General features: G+C 32.7%; 2 protein-coding genes across 3 annotated transcripts in view; one reads left to right on the top strand and one right to left on the bottom strand.

Annotated features, from left to right (window-relative positions):
• Nucleotides 1–685: 685 nt before the first annotated feature.
• The window catches only part of LOC138708448 (choline/ethanolamine transporter flvcr2a-like), a 34,737-nt gene continuing 19,425 nt past the window's right edge, over nucleotides 686–15,997 (top strand). Inside the window, exons 1-2 of the mRNA XM_069838628.1 lie at nucleotides 686–1,144; nucleotides 10,920–11,144. Of these exons, the coding sequence (XP_069694729.1) occupies nucleotides 854–1,144; nucleotides 10,920–11,144 (516 nt within the window). The 5' untranslated portion in view covers nucleotides 686–853. The remainder of the gene's footprint in view (nucleotides 1,145–10,919; nucleotides 11,145–15,997) is intronic.
• The window catches only part of spn-D (spindle D), a 118,348-nt gene continuing 113,403 nt past the window's right edge, over nucleotides 11,053–15,997 (bottom strand). For both annotated transcript variants that reach the window (XM_069838629.1, XM_069838631.1), the window contains one exon: nucleotides 11,053–11,169. In XM_069838629.1, the coding sequence (XP_069694730.1) occupies nucleotides 11,122–11,169 (48 nt within the window). In that variant the 3' untranslated portion in view covers nucleotides 11,053–11,121. The remainder of the gene's footprint in view (nucleotides 11,170–15,997) is intronic.

The following is a 15,997-nucleotide window of genomic DNA, read 5'->3' as shown; positions in this document are numbered from 1 at the left end:
TCTATCTATCTATCTATCTATCTATCTATCTATCTATCTAATCTATCTATGTAATCTATCTAATCTATCTATCTAATCTATCTATCTATCTATCTATCTATCTATCTATCTATCTATCTATCTATCTATCTATCTATCTATCTATCTATCTATCTATCTATCTATCTATCTATCTGTCTATCTGTCTGTCTATCTGTCTATCTATCTATCTATCTATCTATCTATCTATCTATCTATCTATCTATCTATCTATCTATCTATCTATGTATCTATCTATCTATCTATCTATCTATCTATCTATCTATCTATCTATCTATCTATCTATCTATCTATCTGATTTCAACTGCGGAATATCTTGTAGGAAGAGTGACTAAGCAGTAGGTATGCCTGCACTAGACGTAAATAAGTTAATGCTGTCTTCCATTTCAGAGTTTCACGAAAGTTATATAAACAGGAAATATTACACAGCACGTTCAAATATAGTTATTATATAAGTGATAACAAGAAACATTTCTGTATAGAATAAAATAAGTATTAAATTAAAAGTTTGGTATCTGACGACGTGGTAACCTTCCCAACGTCGAGCTAACAGTGAAACGACGCCTACGTGAAATATGAAGGCCAACACATGTTAAGGACAGTAAAACCCCTGAAGATAAGGCCTACACAGGAATGTTATAAAAACCTGGTCATTGTGCACTGTGTGACACTTGAAGGTTTAAAACTGTGCCACATCCTCCGCAGATTGTGTCAGAGTGAGTGGGATACCAAAGCACCTATCTAATCAAGCCGGTTCGTTCAAGTTGATGTGGCGCGCATATAATGAAGCTCAAGGGAACGAAGTTTAGCACAAATGTCGACCGAAGCGAAGATGTCTGCCGACGAGAAAAGCGAGTCTCCTCCTCAGGACACCAAGCCCGAGAACATCGAGTGCGTGCTGTACTACCGCAGATGGCTGATCCTCTTCATATTCGCCACCTTCTCCGGGATAAACGCTTTGCAGTGGATTCAATATTCCATCATCTCCAATGTTATCGAGAAGTACTACAGCGTCTCCAGTTCGGCTGTGGAGTGGTTGTCCATGATATTCATGGTCACGTACATACCGCTCGTGTTCCCTGCGTCCTACTTCCTGGACAAGAGAGTAAGATGGAGTTATTATTATTATTATTATTATTATTAACATTATTATTATTATTAACATTATTATTATTAATATTATTATTATTATTAACATTATTATTATTATTATTAACATTATTATTATTATTATTATTATTATTATTATTATTATTATTATTACGGTATTATTATTATTATTGTTATTATTAGGGTATTATTATTAACATTATTATTATTATTAACATTATTATTATTAATATTATTATTATTATTACGGTATTATTATTATTATTATTATTATTATTATTATTATTATTATTATTATTATTACGGTATTATTATTATTGTTGTTATTATTAGGGTATTATTATTAACATTATTATTATTATTATTAACATTATTATTATTAATATTATTATTATTAATATTATTATTATTATTATTACGGTATTATTATTATTATTATTATTATTATTACGGTATTATTATTATTATTATTATTATTAACATTATTATTATTATTAACATTATTATTATTATTATTATTACGGTATTATTATTATTGTTAGAGTATTATTATTAACACTATTATTATTACGGTATTATTATTGTTATTATTATTATTATTATTATTATTATTATTATTATTATTATTATTATTATTAACATTACTGTAATTGGCCTTGTGCTGTTGTTTCGCACATTAATATTATAAATAAATAATATTATAAATAAATAAATTATTATTACGACATTATTATTATTACGGAATTATTAGTATTGTTATTATTAGGGTATTTTATATTAACATTATTATTACGGTATTATTATTATTATTATTATTATTATTATTATTATTATTATTATTATTTTATTTGCGGATTATCTCAAAATCTTTCGCAAAATTAATAGTTTGGTTGATTGTCAAATTCTTCAAAATGACATTAATTCAATTTCACAATGGTCTGTTGAAAATGGAATGAAAATTAATCAATCCAAAACTTCTGTTATTTCCTTTTCACGGAAAACTATCTCCCTAAAATTTAACTATTCTCTCAGTAATGTCGTAATTACTAGGACAGATTGTATTAGAGATCTTGGTGTCCTACTTGATTCAAAATTATATTTCCATGATCATGTGCAATATATTTATACCCATTCGTTAGGAATGCTTGGTCTAATTAGGTCTATAACTTATTCTTTTTCCACTCCTATGTGTTTATTAATTTTATACTATACGTTGGTTAGATCCAAGCTTGAATATGCATCTGTTGTATGGAACTCCATTACTTCCACTGACTCGGCTAAATTGGAGAATATTCAAAGAAAATTTATTTCCTTGTGTTCTTATAGATTTTTACCAAATTCCGATTATAACTATGAGATTAAATGCAATTATTTCAATTGCGGTTGTCTGTTCACCAGACGTCAGGATCTTGATTATTTATTTTTTTGCAAAGTCATTAAGGGTAATATTGATTGTGAATCTTTCATAAGCAATATCAGTCTTCGTATTCCTGCTAATGGTTTAAGATTTCATAAATTGTTTTATAATAAGAATTCTAAATCTCTCTCTCCGGTCTGCAGATGCACTAAATATGCTAATTTGCATGGATTCAACTTGGATCCATTTAATGTGTAGTATATCTTTGAGTTTTTAACTCACTGATCTTATTTTAATAATTATTTGTCCATTTTATTTCTTGCATTTGGTCAATTGATTAATGTAGACTATTCCATTATTTCAATTATCTCATTGTACTAATTTTATAATTTTATAATTATTATTTGATCATTGATTATTTAGACCATTATATTGTTTGTATTTCATCTCATTGCCATTTTCTATCATTCATTCTCATCATCATTTGTTGTTTTATTCTGTTTTGTATCGTGCAAAACTGTAATTGGCCTTGTGCTGTTGTTTTTGCACGTTAATATTCTAAATAAATAAATAAATAAATAAATAAATTATTATTATTAGAGAATTTTTGGCAGTTTGTTAGCATTGTTGTCAGCCGAGTGATTTTATACGCATGTGTCAGTATCCCATGACGATAAACTAATAAGGTGACATTAATTTAAAGCGAAGGTTTAAGGTAGATGAAATGACACTATAAGTAGTGCTGCCAAATGAAGTCTATGGAAAGTCGTCAAACCGTAATTCAAAAGTCGTTAGATTCCTTATTATCAATGGAGAATTTTTTTTTATTTTTGTGGCTAGAGGATACTGAAAAAGTCGATAAATTTCTACTTAAGCAATAAAAGTATTTAAAAAAAATTGTCGCCTAAAAATCGATACATTGACAACACTGATTTAGAGCATAGCATAGGCTTAGAGTTGCTGTGAACATAACCTAAAATACTACCATTTGTCGATATTCTTCATCACGTCATTTACTTCAATTGAATCTAGACTTCGCCAAGTCTCGTTCCTGTATGTTCCATCTTCTGTTAACACTGTTTAATATCTATATATGTATAATTTGAACTGGTAATGGAAATAACGGGAAAACTGCTGAACGGATTTTAATGAATGGCCCGTCATTTTGAAGCTTGGCATCCAAGGATTTTCAGAAAATAGTGACATTCAGTGAAGTGTTAGTTGCCCTACATAATTTTCCTACTTTCCAAAATCCATCTTTCGTCAGTTTTGAGAACTAATTGCATTTCAGTTTAAAACAAAACACACACTACAATAAACAATAGGATATTACACGAAGGTCATGACCTGCATGATTGCTGACATATTTAGAGCTCAAATTCAATTGTTTATTAAAAACTTCAAGAATTACTAAAAATAATTTACAGATCTGATTCTGCGGTGTGTAATTTTCTGAGTACAGCTGGGTATTGGATATTGAAATCTACAAAACTTGAGGTGGTTTGATTACATTATTACTAGACTTCGTTGAATTGCCACACGCAGCATGCAATCAGGTTGACGATGTACAGCAGTATAGAAGAGGTGAGCGACCACCTTGTCTCGTAGTATAAGCAGTTCATGTTAAGAGATGTGACCGGTCCAAATAGATATAGCAGCTACAGCTAATGTATACCTATGTAAGCACTTGTTTTTGCATGACTGTGGTTGGAATAGTCAAAGCTTAACATTTGTTCAGTGCAGACAAGAATTCAATCAAACATACTACAATGAGAGTGTTGCTGATCCAAACAATTGACCCTGGAATATCCTTACCCCCGCAGCCAGTCTTGACCCGTTGGAAAACGTGGTTGGATGCTGTTAATTATTATGCAAAATATTACGGCAAAATAATGGAGGTAATTGATGCATTGGATAGCACTGACAGTTCTGCCGTTGCAGCTGTAAAATCATTGCCTTCTGAACAGCTATTGGAAGATATTCTGTTCATTGATTCTAATTTTAAAATCGTGTCCAAAAGCAGCACCCTGCTAGAATCGTCTAAACTACAACTCTCAGAAGCCCTTAATATAGTGTATAAAGTATCACAAACCGTTATCCAAAATAACAATTCACTAATTTCAGAAAAAGTGAAATGTAAGTTGAGAAACATTATTGGTAAAAATTCTGCCTATTCACAACTTCGTATTATAAATTATGTACTATCAGGTCACGACAAGACGTCTGAAATTGGTTTACTAAAAAGTAGTGACTTTCCGTTCTTCAAATATGCACGTATTACATCGTGTGTTGTTGAACGTACATTTTTCCAATATAAAAACTGTTTAAGTGACCATCGGAGGAGGTTACTTTGCAGTCGCTCAAAATGTACAGTTTCCCTGGAAAAGGATGAGACGATTGAATATTCCTAAGTCTCAGATGTAAGACACTGCGCGTGATCGGAGACCAGAGCACTGATACACAAGATAACGAATACTGAGTTACTTAAATTCAGGCTATTTGGTTTGTTACTAGCATCGTTCCGAAATTCACTTCAAAAACTGCAAAAAATATGATAATATTACGTAAATAAAATATATATATATATATATATATATATATATATATATACATAAATCGTGTAGTTAAATCGACAATGGACCTTCATGACTAGATAACACTCCGCACAGAAAGGAAAGCTTTCGTGTCGTTTCAATAGCTCAGACGGTAAGACTTCTGCGTGTTGTGTAGAAGAGTGCGAGTTCGATTCTTAGTCTACACAACGATTTTTTTTTGTCTAAATAACGTTGAAATAGCTAAGTAACGTTGAAATAGAGTTTTACAAAGTCCTGAGATTAAGTGTTAATGATCGCAAACAATATAAAATTACAAGTTATACTATTATAAACGTTAATCTAATTAATGCATTTATACACACACACACATACAATGTAAATGCATATATATTAAAAACTAACAATTAAAATGAAATTTAAAAAAAATATATATTAATAGACAAACTTTTACAAAGGTTTAGAGTCCTTAGGCTATGTCATTTATTGAGTAATTATTACAATATTTTATTAATAGCTTTCCCATATGTGTAAGAAATGCACTCGCACAAAACAATTTTTGTTAAAAGTGTGGCTTTGGATTATTTCATTCTCACCCCTTCAGTTAATTTTAACTATTTTATCTACGTGTTTGCAATAGTGTTTAATTTAATGTGCATTCAATTTTATTCATGATATGATTGAATGAAAAAGCACTGTTGCAGTTATTGACTAATTACATATATTAATACTAATTATTAAATGCATCTGTTAAGTAACCAATTGAGTATGTTTTGCAAAATCTTGAATGTTTAAGTTGTCAATAATATTTCTGTACTATATACTATAATACGTTAAAAGAATTAGCAATAGATTTGGGATCCTCTACTTTATAATCATTGGTTTTAATGAAAAAATATTTTCTTTCCTAGGATATCTACAAGTTTAAATTTAATAATATTCCGAATAGGTTTAATTGCATTATCTGAATTTTGTACTTTTCTATTCAAATACAGTCTATTTCCCTCTTTCATAATTTTTTATAAATTACACTGTACTTCTTGCAGTATTTAAGAACATGAGGATCATTACATTGCAACTCATTACATATAGATTATTGTTTTTAATACATGAGATTTTGAAGTCCCTGCGTTATCTACATGTTTTTACTTTTGAATTTTTTCACAACATTGAGTGGAGAACATCCACTGAAATGATTATGAAATTAAGTGAAAAATTCAATACATTTACTCTTAATATCAGTAGTACCAGTATCATATATGTTTTTCTAAGATTCAGTTTGTAGACATAAATGTAAATAATCACTAGATAAAGCATTTACGATCCTTTCTTAGTTTTTAAATTAATATTTTGAAATTGTTCAGTGACATTGGAAACACTTAGGATTTGTTTATCATGTTCAGACAAGCCATTGATTATAGGTTCTGTCGAATAGGAATTCAGTCTAATTCTGTGTACAAAACTTTTATCAATGGCTGTGCTACTTCAGCTTGTATGCTGTGGGAAAATGACTCTACGACTAAGGTTTCCAGTTTCAAGGAGTGAATTTAATTTACTTTTACGGAAAAGTTCCGAGAGATAATCTATGTTTATGTCACTACAGATCACAAATTCCATATGAGATTTCTAAAGTCTTTTCTTTACAAATTCAATGTTGGCTATAAATATTAATAAATAATGTAAGAAATATGAATGATTGTAGTTATAAGTCTGATTTACATTATAAAAAGCAGTAAGTTACATTCCTCGGCAAGATTCGAAATTTCGATGTTTGGTTTTGTTGTCCAACGCACAACCGCGGACCTATCCAATGCTTATGTTAATAACATACAATTTAGCTGTAGCAATGTGGTGTCATAGCTTGGGGTTTGTTTACTTAATGTAATTAGATTTAATTTGATTAGTATCGCAACAATTGGACTTCCTGTTATATCCTGTTATTTAGATATTTAATTTAGGGTTCATTTATTAACTCTTACTATGCAAGATGCCTCTTATTTCAATAATTCTATGTCACGTTAAATGGTCATTGTCTACACTAAAGTATTACCGTCATCCCTCATTTCTCATCGTAATGGCAAACCGACGTGACATGAGACAGCGAGTTATAGCTCTAGTTGAGGCTGGATATGGGGCTAGATCTGCTGGCCGTTTGGTCGGTGTTTCTGGAAGTACAGCCGCGAGGTGGGTTCATCGTTACCAAAATTTAGGGGAGGTCGAAAATCGCCCTATTCCTGGGCGTCCGCGGATTTCTTCATTGGAAGAGGATGCTCTCTTATTCGAGACAGTTCGACAGGACCCCTTTCTGACTGCTAACGAAATAAGAGCAGCATCTAACTTTCCCGGCTCTTCACAGACTGTGATCAACAGGTTGAGGAACCGCGGTATTAGGAGCCGGAGGGCTGCGCAAATGGAAATATTGGGGGAAGCACAAGCTGTCGACCGTCTCGCCTTTGCTACCAATCGAGTGGATTTCGATTGGAGAAATGTAATTTTCTCCGACGAAACAACCATCTCGAGTGATTACGAAGGTCCTGTCCGTGTCTATCGTGAGGATGGTCTCCGACATGACCAGCGCTATGTGCACCGACGTGAAAGATCGGGGCGCTTTAGCATATCGTGTTGGTGTGGATGTCTTACGATGGACCTGGCGTTATAGAACGCATCGATGGCCGGTTTAATACGGGAACTTACGAGCACATTCTGGAAAATATATTCCTTCCTTCCGCCCCTAGAACGTTTTCCCGAAGGAACATTTCTGTTCCAGTAGGATAACCATCCCGTGCACTATGCTGCAAGCATTGAAAGATGGTTTCAAAGGAGATCCGAGATCGAAATCATCAATTGGCCTCCGAAGTCACCTGATTTGAATGTCATCGAAAATTTATGGGCGGAATTGAAAAAGAGAAGGATAGCCACCTATCCCACCGACGCCCTCGAAATCGAGACGAATTGTGGGATCAAGTTGTTGACACCTGGGAAGATCTCGCCGGGGATCAGAGCTTATTCTACAATCTCGTGACATCCATGCCGGATCGACTTAGAGCTGTAATAGAAGCTAATGGCATGTGGATAAGATTTTAAGTTAACAGGTCTTTTTTTGTTTCTTATGATTTTTGTTTGAGGAAAAATACTTTTAACTTCCAAGTAAAATTTATTTTTTTGACGAGGTTCAGCCCACTTGTAAGACCCAGAAATTGGCATAAATTATTCTATATTTTTCGACAAATTAGACAGTCGAGGAACTCTGAACAAATTAATTACACCTCAATAAAAAAAAGTTTTACCCAGGATCGAACACGAGACGTCTCGGTTATACAGTACAACCGACACGCTACTATATGAGCTACCGAGACAAGACAGGGACAGCAGCAGTCCAGAATGTAGATCCCTTAGCAGGCATTTGCCATTCGGTACAGTGAAGCAATGATATTTTGGGACTCGAGCTATGTTGTGAAATCCTGGCCTTAAATGGCAATCTTCTTCGTGATCTTTATTCTGGCCCTTGTCCTTGTTGTAGTCCTTGTAACAATTCTTGTACTATTTGTCATGGTATGTATCGTTATGTCGATATCGAGTGAACCGCGCTGTAGAACTTTAACTTCCGACGACCAAGAATCGTCTCATTCTTTTTAAGGGTAACTGTACGTAACTCTTCACTGCAATGCACATATTCAAGGATGATATGAGTATATTACATTAAATTTTAAGAGTTAATATATCTCACTACAAAATAATTGTGTATTTACATGTTTAGACGTTTCCAACTTCAATGATCATTCATTATATTTCTTGAATGCAGGATACAGGTTTTATTGTAACCGCAGTATACTACTCAGTGTTTACACACACTCCATCCGTTGCACGTCCCTTTCTCATACAGTCTATACCGCGTGCGTAGTAAACCTTACGATTCTCGTGGCAAATCCACGAAGTCTAATTATTACCAATAGAAATTAAATATTATTATAGTTAATGCCATGATGTGACTATTTTTCATTAATTATACATATTAATGTTATATTGATGATATGAAAGTGAAACGTTTTGGGGTTATGTAAGTAGATGTAGCGAATATCTTAAATTAGATCTTCATTTGTATAATTTACTGAGTGGCAGCAATATAGTATATAACTACAAAACTTACGTAAGATAATAATACTGTTATTAAAATCAAATATTTTTATATTTATTAATCAAGTGGGGTTGGGTCTTTTTCATATACTTAATGGCGGTGTGGTGTAGATATTTATATGCGTCATTCTCTTCAGTATTGGCTCGAGCACAAAAATTACAGTTCCTAAGGAAAGACCAAAAGGTATTACTTACTGATAAAATAAGAGGCCTACAAAATTTTGTAGTCTCCCGACCATTTCAGCAAAAGCTCTTAGCAGGATAAAATTATTTTACCCTCTACATTTCAAGCTCTATATGCAGCAGCTATACCAAGATGCTATGTCTATTGTTCGAAAGCTCAGCAAATCTGACATTTTTTTTAACTTTCACCTAGAATCCACAATGACCTGAAATAGCTTTGCTTTACTCCCACATGAAAAACCCACTGATCGTCTTGACATTGTTACTTGCGTTTTCGCGTTGAAACTAAAAAACTGAAGGTGGATAGGTTCTAGAAAAAGTATTTGGCATAAAAAAAACATTCAGAGGGAGTATGTTTCATCAATACGGAAGCAAATAACTTTCAAAATGTTGGTATTCTTCATTGAAAATAAATCTGAAAAAAATTTTACATGAACGTCTAACTTAGTTTGCAGCATTTGCTGCACAAGCCACTAGTCTAATAATACGTGGTACCGTCATTAAGTTCTAATACTGAGCGCATAGTGGCGTTGTGGTGCACTATAGCGCATAGGTGGCGCCATGGTATGATACCTTGTCAGTTAGTCTCTCGACCCAACAAGAGACGGTTGAGTGCATGCACTGTAAGCAGAATTACGGTCCTTGTTGTGACGGTGATTTGAATGCGCGCGTCGGAACTCGAGTATGTTGCAGTTTGAGCAACGGGCAAACGTCACGTTCTGTCAGAAATTAGGCGAAACTGCTATAACCGATCATAACTGGAGACGAAACATGGTGTTTCCTTTACGATCCGCAACTGAAGCGACAATCCGCCACCTGGAAAACGCCATTATTTCCACGAAAGAAAAATCCGCAACAAGACAGGTCAAAAGGCAAGGCGATGCTTTAACAGTTTTTTTTTATTCAAATGGAATTGTTCACATAGAATTCATCCCACAAGGTGCAACTGTAGACAAGATCCTCTACAAAGAGATTCTTGGCCGTTTAAGCAATTCAATTCGTCGTAAGCGTCCTGAGCTTTGGCATAGGAAGAATTGGCTGTTGCTATACGACAACGCCCCTGCACATCGCTCCATCCTTGTCCAAGAGGAACTTGCAAGGCAACAGGTCACTGTTTTGCCACACCCTCCGTACTCACCTGATCTCGCACCATGCGATTTTTTTTCTCTTTCCCCTCATGAAATCAATCCTACGAGGGCGTAATTTTTATGCGGCCGAAAAGGTCATGACTGCCACAAGAGAAGCCGTACGGCATCTTCCTGCCAACATCTTTCAGCGGTGCTTCCAGCAGCTACACCAACGTTGGCAGACGTGCATAGCGGCCAACGGCGACTATATTGAGGGAGGATGTCGATCTGTATAAGTGTACGCCGTATCACGCGGCATCTTCTGAGACATCCAGATTCTTGTGGGTGCCTACCCTTCAGGCGTCAGTGTCAGAACTTAATGACTGTACCACGTATAATCTTCAAGTAGCAGTAATGGCAGTGATGGTTGTTATGGTTACTGTGAAGATGATATTGTTCACTTGTTGTTACCCGCAGGGTCTGAGAATCTGCATACTGATCGGCACGTTCGGCACGGCAGTGGGCGCCTGGTTAAAGGTGATCTCCGTACGGCCCGACTTGTTCTGGGTGACGTTCCTCGGCCAGACCATAGTCGCGGTCTCCCAGATCTTCATGCTCAGCCTTCCCCCAAGCATCGCCGCCGCCTGGTTCGGCGCTAACGAGGTGTCCACCGCCTGCGCTATCGGGGTCTTCGGAAATCAGGTAGTCTGAACCACCGTGACTGTAGCTGTAAGTAGCATTCCTCACAAGATACCATTCTTGTTGCTTTGTGAGCAAACAATAGAAGTTAGAAAAAAAATTTTCAATAAAAGTTGCTTCTTTTTAAAAGTAGTTTCCAATGATATCTTCAGTGACTATGTTCTCATTTGAAATTTCAAAGTTGACGACAGGTACCTCCACTCCCGGTTTGTTACGGGAAATGGTACTACTACCAATCGATTATTTACATAGGTTTTGGTTATCAATTTTTTTTATAAACAACCAGTATCATAAATAAATATAGTTTACGAGGAAAAAGCCTGATACGGGTGGTCTGAAACACCCGGTATACAGCCTGTAGCCGACACCATTGTTTAGCCCGTGCAAGAGGTAGTAGATAGATAGATGGATTTATTGAGTAACTTGCTGAAAGCACCCAGCGTTGCACGGGTTTTCCTTTCTGCTTCTATTTTTAATTAAACGGGTTATTACATTTTCGGAAATCTCGGAAACCTAATTATAGACAACCAAAACGAATTGTCTTTACTAAGGTAAGATGAATCTTTACTTAACGTTACTTACATGAATTGATGAACTGCTTACCGAAATGCCTGCCAGCGTTAACTCAATATAAAACAGTTCTAATGAGGCACCGAAAAGAAAACATGTCTCATGTTCCTGACGTTTAACGTTTTTTTTTATTTATATATTTATTTCTTTTTATTTATTTCTTTATTTATTTGTTTATTTATTTATTTACTTACTTATTTTATTTATTTCTTTATTTATTTATTTACTTATTTTATTTATTTATTTATTTATTTATTTACTTACTTATTTTATTCATTCATTTGTTTACTTATTTTATTTATTTATTTGTTTATTTATTTATTTACTTATTTTATTTATTTATTTACTTACTTATTTATGTATTAATTTATTTGTTTATTTATTTACTTACTTATTTTATTTATTTATTTGTTTATTTATTTACTTATTTCATTTATTTATTTACTTACTTATTTATGTATTTATTTATTTGTTTATTTATTTACTTACTTATTTTATTTATTTATTTGTTTATTTATTTACTTATTTTATTTATGTATTTGTTTGCTTATTTATTAATTTACTTACTTATTTTATTTATTTATTTGTTTATTTATTTATTTACTTCCTTATTTTATTTATTTCTTTATTTACTTATTTACTTATTTATTTATTTGTTTACTTATTTATTTATTTACTTACTTATTTTATTTATTTATTTGTTTACTTATTTATTTATTTACTTACTTATTTTATTTATTTATTTATTTGTTTATTTATTTATTTACTTACTTATTTTATTTATTTGTTTATTTATTTATTTATTTACTTACTTATTTCATTAATTTATTTGTTTACTTATTTTATTTATTTATTTGTTTATTTATTTATTTACTTATTTTATTTATTTATATACTTACTTATTTATGTATTAATTTATTTGTTTATATATTTACTTACTTATTTTATTTATTTATTTGTTTATTTATTTACTTATTTTATTTATTTATTTATTTATTTGTTTACTTATTTTATTTATTTATTTGTTTGTTTATTTATTTACTTACTTATTTTATTTACTTATTTGTTTATTTATTTATTTACTTATTTTATTTATTTGTTTATTTATTTATTTATCTATTTTATTTATTTATTTGTTTATTTATTTATTCATTTGCTTAGTTTATTTCTTTCTTTCTTTATTTACTTATTTTATTTATTTATTTGTTTATTTATTTATTTATTTACTTATTTTATATATTTATTTGTTTATTTATTTATTTACTTATTTTATTTATTAATTTTTATTTATTTACTTACTGATTTTATTTATTTATTTATTAGTTTATCTATTTTATTTATTTATTTATTTATTTATTCAATTATTTATTTATTTGTTTATTTATTTATTTTCTTATATTATTTATTTATTTTATTTATTTATTTTGTTGTAGTTAAGGTCATCAGGCCTTCTCTTCCACACCACCAGAAATACAATAGAATAATAGGAAAAAAAAAGAAAAATCACACTATAAACAAAGTAAAGCCACACAAAAATAGACACAGGTTGCAGGCACACAAACTTCAGATGAGTGATTAAGTATCGTAATTAAATTGTATCCTAACTAATTAACTAACATAAACAAGAAACTTGCAATTTTAATCTAGAGTAAAAAACACAAATCAACACTTCTAGCAATATCTAAAAAGCACTACATAAGACAAAATTTTTCAATTTCATTTTGAATTGTGATAAAGTCCAGCAGTCCCTGACGTCATTAGGTAACGAATTCCAGAGGCGAGGTATTTCTACAGTATAGGAAGATGAGTATAAAGACGTTCCATGATGAGGGATAGAAAGAAGTGCTTGAAGTCGGTTTCGAAGAGTTGTAAGAAATTGAAAGCGCGATAACAGATAATTCGGAGTAGAAGTATGCATGATTCTAAAGAGAAGAGACAGTGAATGTATTGTTCTTCGTTCCTTCAGACGCACCCATGAAAGTAACTGGAAGGAAGGCGTTATACGGTCAAATTTAAGAATATTGCAGATGAATCGTATGCACACATTATGAACACGTTGTAGTCTCTCAGCTAAGAGTGAACTTACATTAGTTAGCAAGGAATCGCAATAATCAAAATGGGGCATTACAAGCGTCTGAAATAAGATTCTGTTTTAGTCTAAGCGGTAGAAATTCTTTCACACGAAACAAGGAGTGAAGTTGAGAAAATATTTTTTTGCAAGTATGTGTTATTTGAGTGTTCAAATTTAGATCGCTATCCATAAAAATGCCAAGATTTTTAACTGTATGTACGGTATTTTTTGCAGCTGTTACTTGCATTATAAATTATACCGATTTTTCCATTATAATTACTGAATGAGGAAGTGTGACGTAATAATTATATGAAGTAATACACTCATGACTTTTCGCAAAGATAGCGGTGCGGAGAGCCTCGGCTGTTTTGTTTCTTTCGCATTGTTGTCTTTCAGTTTAGTAAATTCCATGAATTTTTATCGAAGTCTAGCAAACACTGCAGCTGTTTAAAAAACGATAAGATACAAAATTCATATGCATAAAAAACTTCATACTGAAGTGGTATTACAAGTTTTGATGCGACATGATTTTGATAGTCAAGCTAAATCTCAATAATATGTTCAAACTGATAAGTGGTGAAGTCCAACGATTACAGCTGAGCTTTGGCCATGTTATTGACATCTAGGATAAAAGCACTTCATATAATCAAGTCTGACAATTACTACTATCTTGATTGCAAACATCAGTTGATTAATCAGATAACAAATTATTATCTTAGGAACGATTCTGTCAGCTGTGACATGAGAAAGAATCGTGCGTGCAATCTACAGTACTGGTTCAAACCCAGGCTAGGGCACATCCTGCGTTTTATTGGATAGCGCAGTGTCTACTATGTGTCCGCGATGTCTTGTAACCCATCCGTACAAATACCGGTAGGGGAGACTGTTGTACCTTTAAACACTTTTCACATTTTATTTTTTTTTTTTAATTTTGGGAAATGATATTTTTTAAATTAAAAAATACTTTAAATAATTATTGAAGATTCCTTTACAACTTCGTGTATATATTTTACTGTTCTACACATCTATTAAGGATGGAAAAAATAAAATGTAATATGTTCAAAGGTACAACAGGATCATGTACCTTAGAACATACCCTCTTGTAAGTTGGAACACATGTAATATAGGTGGGAATATAGTTGTAAGAACTGACAATCATTTTAAAATGTATTTGCCATCATAAACCAGAGCAGGCTTCTCTGATTGAGATTTTATTTCCTGGAGGAGCAATAACAGCTTCAACAGCTTTCTTCAAGGCTTCCGGATCAATTGGGGACCTCTTAATTCCAGATTTACTTCGTTGTATGATCTTAAAATAAAATAAAAACAAAAACCAATAGCATTATGTACCTTGGAACATGTTCCGTGGTACAAGATGTTCTGTGTTCAAAGGTACAAGAGGGTGCACGTTTAAACAAATATGGCTACCAAAACTAGAGATTCGAATAAATAATGAAAATGAAAATATGTTATTACTCACCAGATAATACGGAACACACTGTACTTAATGGATGGTAACATATACAATCTGGTTTTATGTTAGATAACATACCAATGAACGAAATATTTACTTTTGCTACTAAAGAAGATTCTTTCGTTCACAGAACTCACACTTTGCAATAAATCAAACCAAAACTACGACCAGAGCTACTTAGCGGCTTTCCCTACAATCTACTTCAGTTTGAGTCGTCTGGGTAGCAGCAAAAAATAAAAAAACAAAAAATGTTCAAAGGTACACTATGCTAAAGGTACAACAGTCTCACATACTGTATTATTTCATACATACGAGGCGCGTCCATAAAGTAAGTTTCCCACTCGTCCCACAGCTAGCAAACCATATGTTGCGCGAAGCGACTGCGTGTACGTGATAGAGTAATGTCCTGGCATGACGCATGCGCAAGCGGAACTTCCCGAGTGCTCTCAGTAGCTTCGTTGCATTGGTTGAAGATGGACGTTCCTATTCCAGCTCCCGCCGCCTGTGAAGTGCGATCAGCGATAAAGTTTTTGAATGCACAGGGCATAGCGCCGATTGAAATCGATCGTCAGCTGTGCCAGGTCTATGGGCCTAACGTCATGAGCAAGCAGATGGTGCGTTGCTCCACAAGGTCGTCTGTGATGATGGTTGGCCTCCCACTGCGCTCCTCATCATGCATATTTTGGCGTCACATTTTGCTGAAAATTGGCTACAGCAGCAACGCACCATCTGCCGAATTGC

Source organism: Periplaneta americana, chromosome 1, assembly GCF_040183065.1.
Source record: "Periplaneta americana isolate PAMFEO1 chromosome 1, P.americana_PAMFEO1_priV1, whole genome shotgun sequence".
NCBI classification, from domain to species: Eukaryota; Metazoa; Arthropoda; class Insecta; order Blattodea; family Blattidae; genus Periplaneta; species Periplaneta americana.
The sequence above is the reverse complement of the archived record's forward strand: the minus strand, read 5'-3'. Positions and strand labels throughout refer to the sequence as shown.